This window comes from Monodelphis domestica, chromosome 4 (assembly GCF_027887165.1).
Source record: "Monodelphis domestica isolate mMonDom1 chromosome 4, mMonDom1.pri, whole genome shotgun sequence".
Lineage (NCBI taxonomy): Eukaryota > Metazoa > Chordata > Mammalia > Didelphimorphia > Didelphidae > Monodelphis > Monodelphis domestica.
The window spans coordinates 203,108,436-203,129,073 of NC_077230.1; the positions used below are offsets into that span (position 1 = coordinate 203,108,436).

Consider the following 20,638-nt stretch of genomic DNA (forward strand, 5'->3'; position numbering starts at 1 on the left):
TGCTTAAAATGTGATCTTTTATTTTATTTACTCCAGTGCTTTGCATACAGTGGGTATTCCATAATTGAGTGACTTATTCATCTCTTATGGTTAATTATGAGTGCAATGGCTAAAAATATGCTGCTTACTAGGTTATTTGACTATGGGTTTCTCAAAGATGGCTGTTATCTCTTTGTAAAATTAGGCTTCAAAATAAAAATCAAACCATTCAGTTATCTATTTCTGACTTATCTAATCCTTTTCTAGTATCTTTCCCCACATTTATTAAAGAAATTTGCTCTTGGTCCCTTTTTTTTGAATTTTTTTCTTTCCATTTTGCACCATGCTATTTTCTAGAAGGTTTATACTTCCAAAACATGTCCTCCAAATTAATGGTTTGTTGAAGATGCTTCTCAACTATATTTTCATCTCTTTGAATCTCTAATTCTTTCTCATTCAGGAAGCTTTCTTATACTTAGGAGAATGGTTCAAAAACTTGCATTTTCCTCAGAAGTGTATATGAGTACTGTTTAAGAAACTTCTTTCAAAATCTTTAAATGAGTCTCAATCCATTATCAGTACAAATCTGCAAAGCTTAAGCATGATGTAATAAATACAGTGTGTGCTATGCACATTAATTGCCATAGAATTTTATTGAGAAGAAGGAAAAGACTATATTGCATTGTGATATTGCATGTCTTAGCTTTTTGTTGTAATGGATATAGCACTGGCCTGGAGTCAGGAATATCTGAGTTCAAATGTGGCCTGACACTATCAACTGTATCATCCTGAGCAAGTCACTTAACTCCTTTTTGCCTCAGTTCCTCATCTGTAAAGTGGGGACACACTGGAGAAGTAATGGCAAACCACTGCAGAATCCTCTCTTAGAAAATCTCATGGATAAAAAAGTCAGTGGGGTGACATAGAGACAGATATGACAAAAGAATAAATAGCATTATTACATCATGGTTTCATTGTATTTGATATTTGCTAAAAATGTCAAGTTGGATTTCAATATCAGAAAGTTTTTACTTTAATTTATATGATGTAAAATCTTGATTCCTTATGTCCTTTTCTTTTTTTAAATAGAATGTTTCTTCTGGTTGGAGCTCCCAAAGCAAACACTACCCAACCTGGCATTGTAGAAGGAGGGCAAGTACTCAAGTGCAGCTGGTCTTCCAATCGCTTTTGTCAGCCAGTGGAATTTGACTCAACAGGTAAATAAATGATAAATAACCCTTCATTTAGTATAATTTAGCTGCTAGATTTTAGCAATTATCTTAAACTGAATAATTAATCAGTGTAAATGGGATTTTTCTTCCTTTAATGTTTCTGGATTTTAAAGCTCATTAAAATATACTTTTCCTCCCTCTTAGTCCAGTGAACATCCAAGGAGAGTTTAAGTGTTCAGCTGATAATTTTCACTAAACTTTGAAAAATTCTGAAAAAATTTATGTTTCCATAGAATTTTTTGTTTCCATTTTGACCAAAGAGGCAGCCCTGCAGGTAAAGCAAAACATTACTTTGGATTCTGTGTCTGCCAAGTTAATGTATTCTTTCATCAACTACTAGTAAGAACTGAGTCCCAACAAGTGTGAATCTTTCAAAGCTTTGCTTTGTGCTACCAAAACCAGTTAGACACCTTTTTTTATTCAAGAATTTTTGTGATTAAAAAAGAAAGTTTTTAAAGCTTCAAAAATGTATGCCCTTATTTCAGTCCAAAAATTGTCTGGGAAATTGGCATTTTATTGTTCCCATGACATCAGAGTACTATCTACTGGGACAAAGCTAAATGCAATTATAGTGGAACTGTGGAATAAGGTGTGGAGGGGGATATAAAAATGATCAGTTGTAAGACTCAGATTTTACCTTCACTTGGCACTTGTGACCAACAATATGGGAAAGGAAACATTTGTACATACATACTGTTAGGGCTCGGTATTCACATATACTGGAAAGCTTCATGAATCCTCAAAGAAATATTGTCATATTTCTATGAGACATGGTTTTATATAAGTTGGAATTTTAGTGATTAGCAGTCAAAGTCTACCATCAGATTCGACGGTCTGTGTTTTCTAGCAAGAGACCTAATTAAAAGATAGGCATTTGCACATTTTATTTAAGTTGATTCTTTCTATCTCCAATTTTTTTTGTATTTATGAATCACAATTAAAAGAACTAGAAAGGAGCATCTTGAAGAAAACACCGACTTTCCAGTCAGAAGATCTTTGTTAAAGTTTAGTGTCAATATTAGTTGAACATAGATTACTGATTGTTTTTTCTGTTCTCTTTGATGTGTTCTTGGCCATCAAAAATATTTTTGGATTGTTATTGGAAAACATAGGACACCTTTGCCCCAACCCCCATTTGAACTCATCTATTTTAAATACTGGTTTTCATATCTTGCTTTAGGCTACCATTTGGAAAAACCCCAAGTGTGGGTGAATAGGGGCTAGGTTTTTCAGTAAATGGGGAAACACCTGTCAGAGCATGTGTGTCTGCCAGAAGAAAATGTATACTTTTAAAGTGAAACACACCACATTTCAGTTTTGTCAGGCTGGACTTGTTCAGATACGTTTGTTTATTTAGTTTCAGAGATTACAGTGCTGCACATAGTAATATAGAGACTGTTCTTTCAGGCATTTGACTCAATGTTCATTCAGTTAACTCACAGTTCAATGAAATGTAAATCTGGAAACAATCATATTTTACTTTTTCTGTGTTATATTTTCAAAGTGTAGTTTCAGCAATTGAATATGTTATTTGTGAGTTTTGAACCTGTTGGCAAGCAGGATTAGCTGTATTTGAAAATAAGCTTTTGTTCCAGTCCTTTGACAAAAGTCACAAATTCCATAGACCACTTCTCAGAATAATACTTTTAAATGCATAAAATAAAATGCCTAGGATTACAAAGGAAAAGAATGATATAAAAATAGATTTAATGTTTTTTTAAAAAACAAGTTCAATGATTTCAAGTTAACTCTTGCTCTTGAAAGAAATAATTTTTCCTTTCCTCCAAAAAAAGGAAAAATCAAGCAAACATGCAGAATTAACTAGATGTATGATCAGAAATTCTGAAACCTTATGTATAGTTATATATTATAGAATGATTTTTACCCTAAACAGTTTTCACTGAAATGTTATTCACCTCTAAGAATTTATAACTCAAAGAAGAACAATAGAAAAGAAATGTATAAACACTAGACAGGACATTTCATCCCACATAGACTATATATTAAATTCAGAACTTTTTGGAGGACTTTTATTTTTAAAAAAAAGTTTTTTTAAACCCTTACCTTCCATCTTGGAATCAATACTGTGTATTGGCTCTAAGGCAGAAGAGTGGTAAGGGCTAGGCAATGGGGGTCAAGTAACTTGCCCAGGGTCACACAGCTGGGAAGTGTCTAAGGCCAGATTTGAACTTAGGACCTCCCATCTCTAGGCCTGGCTCTCAATCCACTGAACTACCCAGCTGCCCCCTTTTGCAGACTTTTAAAAGTTTCTATTTCTTATATAGGAGGATGTTCATATTTAAAATTTTCCTCTTACTTTGCCCAATTAATAAGGGCCCGAGTATAAACTGATATACAATTTTTAACAAGGCAAAGAAGTCAGAAAACTGTCAGAGAGATGTGAAAGATGAAAGGGGCCTTGGAAGTATCATGTATTTTGGAGGAAGGGAAAAGAAACCATGCATTAACAATAAAGAATGTACATCTGTTGTGCTGATCATCAGTTTTATGGATCAGTTTATCCTCTGAATGTTTACATGCACCCAGATGTTAGACTAAGTATAAATCATAACTAGGCCATTTCCCCACTGTTTGTCTGAGCACATTGCCATGCATTGCTGCTCAAGGAAAATCCACTTGGTGTTTTCATTTTAAGATGATACAAAATGTAGTTTCTTGGATTTTTAAAAAGTTAATCAAACACTGCATATTATCCTTTCTTGACTTCATAGACTCCTTTTAAAACAATCTTCTAGAAACTTTATTTGAATTTTATTTTATTTTTGAATGATAAAAGTAGATCTGTATAAACTTATTAACAGCCATAAAAATATAACAGTAAAGTTAATTGTATCCAAACCAAAGTAAGAGTTTTCTTTCAAGTGTATGTTGAAGTAACAATTTTATGTCTTCCCCCATGTTCCACTGGAATAACATAGTTTCCTTTTTGTATTAACTATGTAGCACGTTTATTCTGGCAAGTATAGGTACATCCCATAATAAGAAATCATTATTTTAAACTGGTTAAGAAAAGGATTAAAGGAGGAAATGAATAATGGAGAAAGAGTAGAAAACAGGCAAGGGATAAGCAAAAATAAAAGATGGAAATATAACATATATAATCAGAAGAAAGTCATGGATAGGGTGAAAAGGACAGACGACTTCATGCTTCATTCATTCATTCAATCATTTATTCAATGAATTTCCTTCATAATTATCTGGCAATGATTACTACTTTTAGTGTCTTCTAAAACCTTTCTCTTTAGGATTCCCCCACCATGTCACCTCATGTTCCATATTTCAAACTTTTCCTTTCCTATTCCCTTCTGTCAGAACTTATATCTTATGTGTCCTAATACTTTAGGGGGACAGATGGCAATGGATTAATTAGAAAAATAATTTGTATTCATATGCTAGCCCATTTTGTTGTCTCTCCCAGGTAATTTAACCTGACTATAGTGGGATTGTGTTCTTATCAGCGTGAGTACTATAATGTATACTCAAATCCTTTTATAATTTCGGGTTCTTTGTAATTGTTGCCCATGTCTTATCATATATCCTTCTTTTTTTTAACCCTTAACTTTCACCTTAGAATCAATACTATGTATTGGTTCAAAGGCAGAAGAGTGGTAAGGGCTAGGCAATAGGGATTAACTGACTTGCCCAGGGTCACACATCTGCAAAGTGTTTGAGGACATATTTCAAACCTAGGACCTCCCATCTCTAGGCCTGGCTCTCAGCTACCCAGCTGCCCCTGACATATATTCTTGAAAGTGGATCTACCTACATTTTTGGAGTTTTCCTGTAGGTCTTCTAATATTTTATAGATACCACTTCAGGATGCAAAGTGACCACTGGTTATTCCTTTTCCTCTTTTCACCAGCAACCCACCTCCATTCTGAATACATATTTAACTGAATGATATCCTAAATGACACTTTATGCACATATTTTTATGCTCACCACAAAGGTGAACTCTTGATTACTTTTGTGGTGAATTGTAATTTTGATTTTTCATATATTGCAATCACCCCTGTAATTTTTTCAGCCATAAAGAATCAGTATGAGAGTGCTACTTTTTAAAAAAGACTCTTAGTGCCTTGAGATAATTAAAAGTACTTTTACAATTTCTCAGATACAGTACAACCTGCACTCTGCTTCCTATTGGTTCTGTAAAGGGTGAAATTATGGTTGAGACTGAAAAAATCTAAATTTAAATGGTCGCCAAGGGAAATCCCAAATAATAAAATACCCAAGTCAGCTGTCAAATTTTATGGTGATTTAATTATAACAGGAGGAAGAAATATTAGTGGAAGAGAGAGAGAGAGAGGGAGAGAAGGAAAGGAGTTTAACTCAAAAGCCGCTCTGGCTCAGGCTGGAACTGGTTCAAGGTCCTGGAGAGCCAAGGCAGAGAAAGGGGTCAGTCCTTATCACTCACGTGACAGGTCTGAAGGAAAGCTATCTGCGGGACTCCTCCAACCTCGAGCTCCAGGATTGAATTGAGGTCTAGCCCTCTTCACAGGAAGTCATGAGAACTCCAGAGGCTGTTCTCTACCACACTTCCTGCATCTCACATGTGCCAATGGTGACTCAAGCTTGACTTAGGACAGCCCAGAGGTCTGTCCTTTTTTTGCACGTGTCTGTTGAAGGCCATTTTCTCAGATAATTAAATCTTGAGTTTGATGCAGACATCAATCCTAATTCCTAATCTTGTTAAACTAAGAAAGGAGGAGAAATGTAGTTTCCAAGACCTGATTCTGTTATTCTAAGTATCTCTATTGTTATTGACCAGGAAATAGCTAAATCAGATCTTCTAAAGAATGGTCTGATTAGGGTGGAATAGTTTTGAAATTCACAGTTCACCTATGGTACAGATTTCTTGTCTGCATTTCCTGAAGTTTAGAAGTTTTTGCTGACCTCACAATCTTAAATATTATTTATACTTTCATGTGGGACTTCAGGTACTCTATTGTTGAGATCTATAATTAGAAGTTTAACTGTAATCAGTGATAGTATAAAAGTACTAGCAAATCTGTTCCATATGTTTATTTTTCTCTTTCTAGTTTCATCTGCAAATGATCTGGGAATAATTGGGTGTCATTAAAAACTTTTTGCAGGCTTTTTTTTTCACTCTTCTTTTTTTTTATTATTTCGGGGTTTTGGAGAGAAGCATTATTATTTATAATCTTCTGCTATACTGAATCATAGCAAACTGTATTATACTTTCAGCCAGTGTTATTCCTAGGCAAGGGTGCCATAAATTTGTCTATTAAAATACATGAATCTTTAAAAGGTTCTTAATGAGTGATGCTAATTGTGGGATTTAAGATAACATCTTTTTGGTATTTCCATATGTTGCCCTCTCAAATTTAACTGAGTAGGTGACATTCTGTTTACTTAGAGTGCTAGGCCTTTTCCTTTAAGGAAGGAAATGACTAGGATTCTTTTTACTCTTTTTTTAAAAAATGAGCTTCTTTAATAGTGAATTCTAGGCTCAATTGTTTTTTTCTTTTTTTCCTTTCTTTTTAACATTAATTAAAAAAATTTTAAGTTCCAAATAATTCTCTTCCTTCCCTACTCTTCCATACCTGTTGAGCATAATTCCAAGTTAATAAAGTTAATAATAATGAGCATAATTCCAAGTTTCCAGAATGGTTGAACCAATTCACAACTCCACTAAACAGTGTATTAATGTGCCCATTTTCCCACATCTCTTCTAGCATTTATTTTTTTCTTTTTCTGCTTTGTGAGCCAATCTGATAGGTGTGAGGTGGTATCTCAAAGTGATTTATAGCATTTTTCATTATTATTGATAGCTTTCATTTCTTCTGAAAATTATTTGTTTTCATGCTTTAACCATCTATCAATTGCCCATATATCAATAGCCCTTAGTTTTATAAATATCACCCAGTCCCTTTATCAACAAAATTTGCTATAATGCCCCCCCTCCCTTAGCTTTCTGTGTTTCTGCTCATTCTGTCTTCATTGGTTTTCTTTGTGAAAAACTTTTAATTTCATGGAATCAAAATTATCTACTTTACTGTTATCCTCTCTATCTTGTGTTAGATCATAAACTCTTTTCTTTATACATAGATATGAGTAACTTTTTCTTTGCTCTCTAATTTTCTTGTGATATCTTCCTCTATTTCCAAGACATTTATCTATTTTGAACTTAATTTAATATGTGATGTGAAATGTTAGTCTTTTTCTAGTTTCTGCTAAATTGCTTTCCATTTTTCCTACCAATTTTTGTCAGATGGTGAGTTCTTGACCCAAAAGCTTGGGTCTTTGGGTTTACCAAATACTAGATTACTATGATCATTTACTATAGTGTATTATGTGGCTAAATTATTCCACCTATATAACATTCCATTTTGTAGCCAATACCGCTTATTTTGATGATTATCATTTTGTAATATATATTAAAATTTGGTTAAATTGTTAAAATAGTTGGTTTGTACTCTTCAAATGTGAATGGATGGGGCTTTTCTCAGTTCTCACATAGCTTCACATATATGTCTAGATAGCTATACTGTAAGTCATATATTTACACAAATGCAAATATATATGTACATGTATTTAAAATATAAATTCAGAGTAATTTTGAGTGTGGGATGGGAAGACATTGACACTTGGGGACAATGAGGAAAGGTTTCATATAGAAGAATAGGAGAGTCAGGCACTGTGTCTTAGAGGAACTATTGATTTTAGGAGGTGAATATGAGGAAGTAGTCCATTCCAGGCAAAAGGGACAACCAATATAAGGGTATGGAAAGAAATGATGAAGTATCCTTTCTGAGAAACAGTAAGAATGACAGTTAGACAGAGCCACAGGATATGTGAAAGACAGAAATTTGAGTAAGACTAGAAACGTAAGTTTGAGTCAAATAAAAGAGAATGCCAAACAGAACATTTTATATTAGATCTTGGAAATCATAAGTTGCCATTGGAGTTTAATGAGTAGAGTAGTGACATCATCAGGCCTGCACTTGATAACAATCACTTTGTCCTCTGAGTAAAAAAAAAAAAAGGAATTGCATTTTTAAGAAACTTCAGACAGGAAGGCTAATCAGAGACGCCAATCAGGGAAATAACTGTTGTAATTGTTCACATGATGTGATGAGAGTCAGGAACAGCTTTATGTTGACTGTGGGTGGAGAGAACCAGATGGAAACTTACTAATATCTACTGAATAAACTTCATTTATTTTCACAAAGTAATGACCTCAGAGAGTAAATCCATTTTATAAAACTCTGACTTACTCAGGAATATGTTATGGATAATGGAACCTACAACTTAACTGATAATTATTTTTAAGTCATTGATAGATAAATTATTTCATATATATGTATAAACATATTGAATATATATTTGACTGATCTGTCTTTTTTGTTTACCTGTTTTTCTGTTATTCTAGTATCTATATGGTAGATGTATTAGAATTATTGAGTATTAAATTTCAGGGTAATATATAATTTTTAAGAACAATTTAAAAATATCAATTTTTTTCTAATTGTAATATTTTTAATGTCATTTGAATGTCTTCAATATAGTGTTGCAAATTTTCCCCTTAAATTTAAAGGGAATTTGGATCATGTGATCCGGAACATAGATTTAGGAGGGAATTTTGTCCTAGATAGCAAGTTTGCTTTCATTTTTAACTTCAGAATAACATTTATTCTTTAGGGAACTGATAGGAAAAAGAAGAAAACCAGTCTAATATTTTTTTATCCTAAGTTCTAGGAAATTTAATTTTGAAGTGTATTTGCTGTTAATATTCTTTCCAGTTCTGCATTCTTCCAGGTTTTGTTTCTTGAATTTGTAAATGAACAAAACATGGACTAGAAAGAAAAATTAAAGTCTACTTTCTCTTTATACTATAACTTCTGGTATACCATGATTGAGTCTGAAGTAGTAGTAGAGCTATGTTTTTGAACAAATCATTTTTGGGATTTGTGAAATCTCTTGTCAGTGATTTCATGCATCTGCCAAATCTTACCTAAATAACTTCAGAACTACTGAAACTAATTTTTTTCTACCCTAATTTTAAATTTGGTAACCATTCTTTTGCCTTAGTATAGAGAAGTGAACTTTTAAAGGCATTGTCTTCATTTTATTTCTGGAGCAGTTAATAAAAATTAAAAGATCACTACAGGGCATGAATTGTACACTTATTTTAAATACAGGAGCTTCCCTGAATTGTGATGAAAGAAAACACTTTTAATTCAGTCAAATATGCATATGCTTTTAAAGCCTAACAGATGATTTACACAAAAGTTTTCATTTTATGATCAATGGTTAGCTCCTCCAAATAAATTTTCCAAAAGGAAAATGTCTCAATAACATCAATTCCATATTTTCCATATGCCTGGCACAGTATATTGTAACATCTCATTTGACTGTGAGCCATTTAATACATATATTGCATAATATTTTGTATTTAACAAATATTGTAAATTACTACCTACAGGGTATAGGTTTTGTCTCTATTGAATTATTTGACATTATGCTTCCATTATCATAGTTGTTGCTCTTACTCCTGCTTTTACCATTTGAATATAATATTGATTGATAAAAATCAAGAATAATATTTTAAATAAATTTTAAATCCATTTTAAATATCAATAATTCCAAAGGTATCTGGAAAAAATATTTCCAAATTCAGGCCCCTAATAGATAAAATCAAAATCTTGTAGAAATGGGATAAGACAAATATTTCTATCACCCTGAAAGCAATTATAATTAGACTAAAAATAAGTAAGCCTACAAAAAATGGGCTTGCATCCTAATTTTTATTATTATCAATTGTTTTTCATTGAAAAAGAAGGTTTCTTCTGCTTAGTCTGTATTTTTTAATGCTTTTAATTTCAATCATATTAGAAATCATCATTATTTGGTAAGCCAACAGTTACTTAACACATTCTTAAATTTTTATGGATCAGCATTAATGTTGGGGCAGTTGTGGAAATCATTTTGGTTTGTTATAATGCTTTGATATTAGCACAATTTTAAAATCTGTTTTTATTGATGCTTTTAATAATTTTATATTACCTAGATTTTCCACTCTATCTTTCCTCTTTCTTCCTGTCAGAAAGGCATCTTTGATTAATAAATTAAAAAAGATAATAAACTATATGCATTGTTATATAGTCATGTCTACTTCCCTCCACCTGTATAAAGTAGCAAAAAGAGTTATTATCTTCTCTTTCTTTGGGGGGCTAAGGTTCTTCTTTAGAATTTTAAAATATTCATTTTTAACTGATTTGTGACTGTTATTTCCTTTTCCATTGCTTTAGTCATTGTGAATATTGTTTTCCTGGCTCTGCTTCATTTTCTGTTGCAGTTTATTTTATTTTATTTTTTAAATCTTATTTAGTCAATTTAGAACATTATTCCTTCATTTCCCTTTCCCTCACCCCTTCCCATATCCAATGTGCAATTCCACTGGGTTTTACATGTGTCCTTGATAAGAACCTATTTCCATGTTGATGATGTTTGCACTAGGGTGATCATTTAGTCTACATCACCAATCATATCCCCCTTGACCCATGTAATCAAGCAGTGATTTTTCTTTGGTGTTTCTACTTCCATAGTTTTTCCTCTGACTGTGGATAGTGTTCTTGTAGATCCCTCCAAGTTGTTCAGGATCACTGCATTGCCACTAATGGAGAAGTCCATTACATTCGATTGTACCACAGTGTATCAGTCTCTGTGTACAATGTTCTCCTGGTTCTGTTCCTCTCACTCTGCATCACTTCCTGGAGGTTGTTCCAGTTCACATGGAATTCCTCCAGTTTATTATTCCTTTGAGCACAATAGTATTCCATCACCAACATATACCACAATTTGTTCAGCCATTCCCCAATGGAAGGGCATCCCCTCATTATCCAATTTTTTGCCACCACAAAGAGCGCAGCTATGAATATTCTTGTACAGGTCTTTTTCCTTATTTATCTCTTTGGGGTATATCTGTTGCAGTTTATTGATTTATTTCAAGGATAATTTGAGGTCTGTATTTGTAGTATGAGGATTTATGATTTGCCAGTACATGAAAGATAAAATGCATCTAATATAGTAGGGTGGCAGTTTATTCCAGAACCATCTCTTTCTAAAATCTATCATACTTAGTTTTTAAGTGTTTTGAATTCATAGTTTGCCTATGAATTCAAGCCTACGTTTCTACATATAGGAAACTATATAGTGTTTTGGACCTATAGTCCAGAATTGTATCTAATATATAAGTAGTTGATTAAGAAAAGAGGAAGAGAAATAAATACTAGCCCTTTTTTTTAAAGGGAAGTGAGTATCTGAGCTCAATTTAGGCTGTAAGCTAACTTCATAAATTATAGTTCCCTTGATAATTGCAGCTCCGATGAATAGTAAAACTAATATATTCCAGAATTTAGTATTAAAACATGTATTTCTTAATAGGGTTATATGTATAAATTAGGAAGACTTTAAAAAAATTTTTGTTTAATTAGATGATTTAGAATAATTTTCCATGGTTACAAGACTCATGTTCCTTCCTTCCTCTCCCCCCACCCCCTCCCATATCCCATATCGGACACGCAATTCCATTGGGTTTAACATGCGCCATTGATTAAGACCCATTTTCTTATTATTAATATTTGCACTAGGGTGATCTTTTAGAGTCTACTTTCCCAGTCATAGCCCCACCGACCCATGTGATGAAGCAGTTGTTTTTCTTCTGTGTTTCTTTTCCCATAGTTCTTAGGAAAACTTTTTAGAAAGCAATTTCAATGTCTAGATTTAAATATAAATTTTACACTTAAAAAGAGTATCTTTGATCTAGTCCATTATTGCTAATATTGAATTGTAGGATTTTAAGTTTACAGGGTATTTTAGAGATTATTTTGTCCAAATATCTCATTTTATAGGTGAGTATATTCAGAGGCACTGTAGTGAATGGGATAGAGAATTAATTAGAGAAGAGCAGAAAACTTGTCTTACTGTAATCAGAGCCTAGATAACATAAATTTGTAGTCAGTATGTTTTTTTACTTTCTCCAACTCTGTTCACCAGCTTAATATGAGTGAAGGAAGTTGTAGTGGGAATAATTCAGAATTGGAATTTGATAAGAAGTTATTGGCAGTAGAATGGAGGAGGTAGAAGGGATTTAAGAGCTGAAGATAGTATTGAACTGACAAAAAAGAGATCAAGATAGTGAAGATGGTGTGCTGTTGCTTAGTTGATGGCCTGAGAAAATACTGAGAAGTGAAGGGAATGAAGATTGTAGTGAGAATGAAGATAAGATTAGTGATCATAAATCTTGGGGAAAATGTTATTTTTGGAGAAAGATGTTTTGGAGTTAACAAACATAGAACATGTGGATGATGACTTGATCAAGGGTATGAATATCCCTGTGTATAGGTGAGGTGTAGGAGAAGAGTGGGTTATGCGCATGAAGTAGACTGCAAAAAGTGATAAATTAGGATATTTGAAGGGGTGAACATCAGTATGCAAGTTGAAGTCCCTGAGTGTGATACCATGAGTTGGGGTATAGCTAAATTTGGATAATATGAGTGTTTTTTTTAAAAAATCCTTATCTTCCCCCTTAGAATCAATACTTGTAAGGGGTAAATTTAGGGGTTACTAACTGAATATATTATACTAGTGGTCACCAGGAATTAATTCAGTCCCAATAAAAATACTCAAGTCAGTTTTGGAATTTTATGGTGGTTTAATTATAATAGAGGATAGTAATTAAGAAGAAGAAGAGAGAGAAAAGGGTATAAGATTTCTCCGGCCTAGCCTAAGTCAAGGGAAGTTCAGAGAACTCAGCCAGGAGGCCTCCTCAAAAGATTAAAACTATCTCGGCTTTCAGTCACGAGGTCAACTCTGAGATGAGGGGCCTCCCAAGAAGATAGTGCTTTTAGGAGGTAAAGGAAAAAGGAATCAGCCTAAATCACTCACCCAGGTCACTCAGGGAAGACGCCTCACCTAACCCACTCTACCAAGCTTCTCCAGTCCCTTACTGGCAAGCCACAAATGCCAATCGCCAAGACACCAACCACCAAGACGCCAAACACCACCCAGCACTCCCCACACTGCCGACAGAGACCAACCTCTCCATGAGTGAGAGTGAGAGCGAGAGCTATGTGTCCCCGAGAGAGGCTGGAGAGAGGAAGTGATGAGACCGTTCTTTACATCACTTCCTCCATCTCACATATACCAATGGTAGCTTAAGCTTGACTTAGGACAGCCCAGGGGGTCTGTCAGTTGTTTATTTGTCACTTGCTAGCACATGTCTGTCATAGGTTATCCTCCTCAACACTTAATCCTTAAGTAGGGGTGTATATATTCCTGGTTGCTAGACTAAGCAGGGTGGAGTAAATCCAAAATTCATACACTGTGTATTCATTCCAAGGCAGAAGAGTGGTAAAGGTTAGGAAACGGGGGTTAAGTGACTTGTCTAGTCACAGAGCTAGGAAAAATATGAGGCCAGATTTGAACTTAGGAACTCCCATATCAAACTGACTCTCAATCCAACAAGCTTCTTTGCTGCCCATAGTGTGATCCTTAAAGGAGAAAAAGATTTTGAGTGATGATGGTAGGAGGATATGGAAGTGGTAAAGAGGTAAGTGAAAAAGAGGAAATGGTAAAGAGTGGTAAAGAGGAGCGATATGTATTCTAATTCTGCCACTGCGACCAAAGAGACTGCCAAATTCATGGTTTTTGTTTACCTTTCTCCCAGTGTTCCTGTTAGTTACTTTAAATGTAGAGGGTACTTTAAAGTAGTGAGGAGGTGATTTCCAATTTAAATAACATTTTTCATAAGGAAAATAGTAAAATTTTAAAGTTTATGTGAGAGTTTAAATTTTTTTGTTGTTGTAAAAATGTTTTCTTTAAGCAGGACCCACCTATAATTCACTAGGTTAGAGGAGGAAGACATTTCAAAAGGAAATTTTATATTCAATTTACTTTTTAATGCTGGAGGCAACTTTATTTTCAGTCAACTAGTAAAGCTTTGAAAAAGTCTTTCTAATATAAATATTTAGGGAAGTAGTCATCTTGTATGTCATCATGACAGATATTTGTTCCAGAGATGCCTGTTTTTAAAGACATTCAGTATGATCTTTAGTAATATGAGGAACATTGATGCTTTCCATTCCTTTAATAGTCTACTGTTTCATGTTGTTTCTCAGGAATCTGGCTTGTAACACAATTGACAAATCAGCCAAGTGAATGATGTAGAAATTGTAATGCTTGGGAAGAATGCCAGTGATAAGTCTGAACAATTTGAATGCTCCTGAATATATGAACTAAAGTTACTTTGTGTATTAAAAAAATAAAAATAGAAACATCAAGCTATAAGCACTGTGGGAGATAAAACTTTATTTCTAAGGGAGTTTAAGTCCATTTTAAAAATACATATAACATTCTATACTGCTTTCCTTTGTTACAAAAAAGTCTAAGTGATTATAGAAAGGCCATTATCTTTGACTTAAAAAATTCGAGAACTTGAAAGCTATGAGCTGCTCCCTCAACTCTGTTCACCGGCATGGAAAAAATGCCTCAGAATGTGAACCAGGCTGGCCAGTAGCATATATATATATATATATATATATATATATATATATATATATATATATATATATATATATATATATATATATATATATATATATATATATATATTATAAATGGGATATTAGATCAAAGATTCAGCATTTTTTTGTGAATATAAAAATAAAAGAACATATTTTTAACTTTTAGAATATATCACTAAATTCCTGAAGAATCTGGGAAGGAGAAGGAAGGAATAAAATAATATGATTGTCTGACCCCTTCTCCTGTGCCATTGCACTTCTTAGACATGTGATCTAAAAAAAGATTCAGTCTGCAACTTCTCTGATAGCTTCTTGACCTCTTGGCTTTGGCTCCTTCAACCAGCTCAAAATTGAATTAAGCTGTCCCATCTATATGACTTTTGTCCATGTCTTCCTGTAAATTTTTTTATAATGAGTACATCAAATGTGTTGGGCATCTTTCTCTGGTTTTCTTGAAGTTATCACACATCTGGTTTTTTGTTATTGTTGTATGTTTGCTTGTTTGTTTGTTTGTGTTCCCTGGAAAATCCTGGGCAGGGTATTCACAAGATTACGACCTCTATTATGCTTTGAAATTCTGGTTAAACCAAAGATTTGATATAATCATTACAAATTCTTAATGTGTCTCTGGTTCCCCTCCTTTTTTTTTTTTAAATAACCTTTACCTTCCATCTTAGAATCAATACTGTGTATTAGTTTCAAGGCAGAAGACTGGTAAGGACTAGGCAATAGGTGTTAAGTGACTTGCCCAGGGTCACACAGCTAGGATGTGTCTGAGGCCATATTTGAGCCTAGGACTTCCCATCTCTATGCCTAGTTCTCAATCCACTGAGCCACCCAGATGCCCCCTCTTTGGTTCCCTTTTAAGAAACACTTCTAGGAGGTTTTAACTTTGTAATTTTTCTAGAATCAACAATAACTGTAAGATTGGGCCTGGGATAAGTCTCAGAGCTATTACCATTATTATCATATTATGCTTATTGACTTGACTTATTAGCATTTTATATCTACATTAATTTGATGAACAAAGCTTATAAATACAAAAATCACCTCATATTAGCATTAGATTATAGGAAGTTATTTCCATAATTATATTTTGGAATCTGTGGAGATGTATCTCTTAAATAACGTTTTTTTTTTTAAGATGATTTCCTTCTTTGAAAACCTTTACCTTCTGTCTTAGAATCAATACTAAATATTTATTCCAAGGTAGAAGAGTGAGTAGTAAAGGCTAGGCAATTGGGGTTAAGTGATTTGCCCAGGGTCACATAGCTAGAAAATGTCCGAGGTCATACTCGAACTCAGGTCCTCCCAACTCTAGACCTGGTTTTCAATTCACTGAGTCACCTATGTGCCCCATAAAGATGATTTAAATTAAAATTTTCTTTCTTGATCCTTAGTGTGCTAAAGGACAATAGGCTTATAGTTTATACAATAACATTTTCACAAAGATTAAACTCTAATTGAACTTAACAGGTGCCCTGCCTTTCTAAAAATTATCTAGTAAGAATTTTTCTTAGCTATGGCTCAGAATTCCAAAGAATTTTATGGTAAGATACACTAAGACTTTTTCAAATTGATAATTTTACTATGGAGTCACAGCCCTTTTTATCTTTTTTTTTTTTGAGAGAGAATAAATAAGGTGGTGAAGGTTGCAGGGAGAGAGAGATTCTTTTGAATTCATTGTAGGAAGGAAGGAAGGTAAAAAGTCCAGTCCTGTTTAATTGCTTTTCACTTACCTCAAATTATCGTGAAATTATATGTGTTTAAAAGTCTAAAAGGGTTTTTCATAGGAATTCAGAGTTGTAAATAGTTTTAATAGGTGCCCCATTATTTTCATAGAAAATTAATTAAAATATTTCTAGAAGAAAAACCTTTTAAAGAAAGTATTTAAGAAGTGATTATGGCATTTGGTTAAAAGCACTAAACAGATACCAAATCCAATGTGAGTGTTGTGTTTTCTTTTGCTGGGAGAATTGGGGAGTGGCATTGTTTTAAAAAGCTATGTCTTTTTTTCTGAACAAAAATGTGTCCAATGACCTAGATCATTTCAGCATTGGCTGAAGTCATTCAGATTTTACACATGCGTGCATTATGTATTAATGAAAGGAAACCAAATGTTTTACATTACTTGTGACTTACAAATAGATGATTACAGTTTTAACTCTGGTATTTTCCCATTTATCATTAAGTTTCACTTAGTTTTCAGAGTAGAGGAAATTCTGTTGTACTCCCAAAAGGTATTCTTTGTGTTGTTAAAAAGAAGAATAATAAACTTTAGCTTCTGAGTGGTAGATAAATGTACTTTTCCCCTTAAAAGCCTAAACCATGCTGGTTGTTTTCTAGTATCCTGGTAGCCAGTGTCATCCAGTCATTGTATATTCCATCTTGGTTCACATAAATATTCAATTGAGTACTTAATCAGTATTATCTAATGCAAAACAGATAATGAATTCTAGAATCTAGTTAAATGTAAAAAAAAGTAGTGAAATCAATTACCACTAACTCTAAAGCTAATTAGTCTCAAGTTTCTCTGCCAACTCATTTTCCTTTTTCTTTGTATGAGAAGTGATAGTAACTCTATTGCTGGTACTATTATTTAATTTTCATTGTTCTGAGACTTTTTTTTATCAGTTCTTGTTACTTTATCTATTTAATATATGTGTATATATTAAGAATGTTCTCCCTCTTTCCTTTTCATGCAGTGGAAAGTGGGAGGTCTAGTTATGGCAGTAATGGAAAAATTGATGATATTAGGATTTGAAAAAAATAGAAAACCTCCCAAACCAAAGCCTCTTCCCACATATTTTACAACTTTCTTCATGGGGAAAAAAACATCTCCCAGGTTTTTCATATCTGTCCAAGGTAAAATGTCTAAAGTAAATGAGTTCAAACTTGACAAATGACTATACTTGCAGATTTAGAGGATAGAAAAAGCCTTTATGGTTGCTAAGTTTTTGGTTTTTAAAGCTCTTATATCAGAGAGAGTTAGAAAGAATAGGGAGACCATTACCTTCTATTTCTTTTAAGTTTTTTGCTTCTCTTTTTCAGAAAGAGTGAACCTTTCAAACAATGAATGGCTTTGTGTGAATGCCAGGTCCAGTAGACTGGCATGAGGTTCTCTTTCAGTGACCCACTATTTCTCTTTTTCTTTCTTTTGTGCAGTTATTTCATCTCAAACAAGTTCATTTCAGAGGAATATGATGTGCTTGCACAAAGCTCTCACAAATATGCTATGTATGGTGAAGCCAGTAGTGATTATAGAAAGAATTTGGCCACACAGAGAGACCTGGATAAAGATATATTGGAATATAGATATTAAAGAAAGAATACCCCCAAAGCAGGTGAATAAATAGTGAAGTAGGCAAATGGGATAAGCACATTAGAAATGGGAGAAAATATCTCATGGTGCTACAATAGGAAAATTGAATTTGGAGTTAGACAACCTGGTTTTGAATCTTATTTCTGTTGCTATGTATGTGACCTTGGGGCAAGTCTTTAATCTCTCTTGTCCATTCATTTTCTCATTTGTAAAATGAATGCATTTGATTTCTCATCCCTTCTAGATCTACACCTGTGACTTTATGATCCTATCAGTATCTGTCTAGGTGCCATTGGAATTAAAAAAAGAAAAGGATATCCATCCATCCATCCATCCATCCATCCATCCATCCATCCAACCATCCATCCATCCATCCATCCATCCATCCATCCATCCCTCCATCCCTCCATCCCTCCATCCATCCATCCATCTATCTATCTATCTATCTATCTATCTATCTATCTATCTATCTATCTATCTATCTATCTATCTATCTATCTCTAATGTGAGGAAAGATTTAACAGGAATTGGCACAGCTTCTCAAATAAGAATAAAATCCATCCTAAATTTTACCCTAGATGCAATGAGTTAGTATGATGCCAGTCACATAGTTCTTGCCAGTTAGTTGAATGATAGTCATTTCACTTGACATTGGTTGGCTCAATTTGAGAGTGAATTTGTAAAAATCTTTTAACCTTAATTTGAGCCTTTAGAAAGTAATATTTCTGTTGTCATTATTAATCTAGAGGGTAGAAAAGAACTATTCCTATTCCATTGAATCATAAATTCTGCTACTGTTTTCCAGGAGGTTTCCCTATGAAAAGGTAGAAGAAGCAAGAGATTGCATTTTTGTTAAAATGCCTTAAGTTGTATATTTTCAAGTTCATTAGCTCATAAACTCCATTCACCCCATAGATGTTTAAGATTGCCTCAGTTTGCTCTATAGGGACCAAACAGTAATCTGGTATGAATCTTTCCAAGGACCAGTTCATGTTTTATTTCTCATATTTTAGTCATATTATGGAAAAATACCTCCATCTGTTTTGGAGTAATATAGAATGGAAAGCAAGTTATTCAGGGATGGATCTATTTGTGGTCTTTTCAAGCCAATAATGACAACATATTTAGAGCTCTTTCTGTTTATTAGATCATAACCATAAACCTGTGGCCAAGTTGTTTGAGTAAAATATGATAATATAGTTAGAGATTTCTCCTAGATAAGCTTTTGCAATTCAAATAGGCAAACATTTTAGAATCCCTTAAAGGTAGTATTATCTTTTTTAGATCATCATTAAAAATTGTTTCTATGTGCTGACATATTTTAAGGGACTTGAAAGAAGGGTCCTAAGACCTTAGAGGCTGATGAATTTGGGAATTGGTATTTCATTACGTGGAAAGAAACAAAATGTGAAAGGATTCCATTCAAATCAGCACTTCAGCAAATGTTGCTTAAGTAACTACTAAATGCAAGGCAACATGCCATAAACAATAGATTATCAGTCCTGAAGTCAAGAAGACCAGGGATCAAGCCCTGCCTATGTCAGAATCTACTGTTAAGACCAAGGGCAAGTTTCAACCTCTTAATGATAATAAACTTCTTTAAGAATATAAATTACAGATAGAAGCTCTTTTATATCAATGATTTGTATAAGTGAGGAGAGTTCCTATATCAGAAGTTTTCTTTGCCAATGAAATCATAAATCTCGAAATGTCACCTCCCTCCTACATTTCCAATTATGCAAAGCACTGAACCAATATCATATTCAGTACTGAAATACCCTATTTTGAGAAGACTGTTCAGTCTTTTCTCTAGTCCAAAGTAAAGTTGCTTTCAGTACCCTATATAACTCTTAAAATTGTAATTTTAAATTAGTTGCCCCCTTAAAATTGTAATTATTATTCAAAATTTCTAGATAGTTCATTTTGGAAGACACAATGCATCTATGAAGCACAGAATTTACAGGTGGTGAATAGAGTCTAATGAAAGGCTCACTATATATACTAAATTGACTAAAACCCATATTTTAAAACCAAATTACTCTGTGTGTGTGTGTGTGTGTGTGTGTGTGTGTGTGCGTGCACGCAGGGGTGGTGGTGGTAGTAATTGGTTCTGTTGACTCAGCTTCTAAATTTCTGGATTGACTTGAGATCATCCCTTGTTAGGGAGAAAATTAGGAACCTGAGTGTTTTTTTAGAGGCCATTTGAAATTCTGCATACAAAAGTCTAGTAATTAACAAAAAATCATAAAGGGCCCCATAGCAAAAACTAAACGATAAATAATAATTCAACTCAAAGTGAAATGGTCTTAGACATAAATCAATTTGTCTTTTTATTTTCTATCTCAGGCTATCTGCTAGATTGTCATTTACCACCAGATTGAAATGTAACACTTGAAAAATCTAGCTAATTGCAATTTTCTATATATGAATATATGTGTGTATTCATTACAGCATATATAATCTTGCTAAATGTCTATAGAACTAATTGACTTGAAGCTTTCCAAAAGACTTGGATAGCATTGTAAAATCTTTTCC

General features: G+C 33.5%; 1 protein-coding gene across 2 annotated transcripts in view; it reads left to right on the top strand.

The window, feature by feature from the left end:
- ITGAV (integrin subunit alpha V) overlaps positions 1–20,638 on the top strand; it is a 131,262-nt gene that overhangs the window by 15,972 nt on the left and 94,652 nt on the right. For both annotated transcript variants that reach the window (XM_007494484.3, XM_056794105.1), the window contains exon 2: positions 1,069–1,196. In XM_007494484.3, coding sequence (XP_007494546.1) covers positions 1,069–1,196 — 128 coding nt within the window. The remainder of the gene's footprint in view (positions 1–1,068; positions 1,197–20,638) is intronic.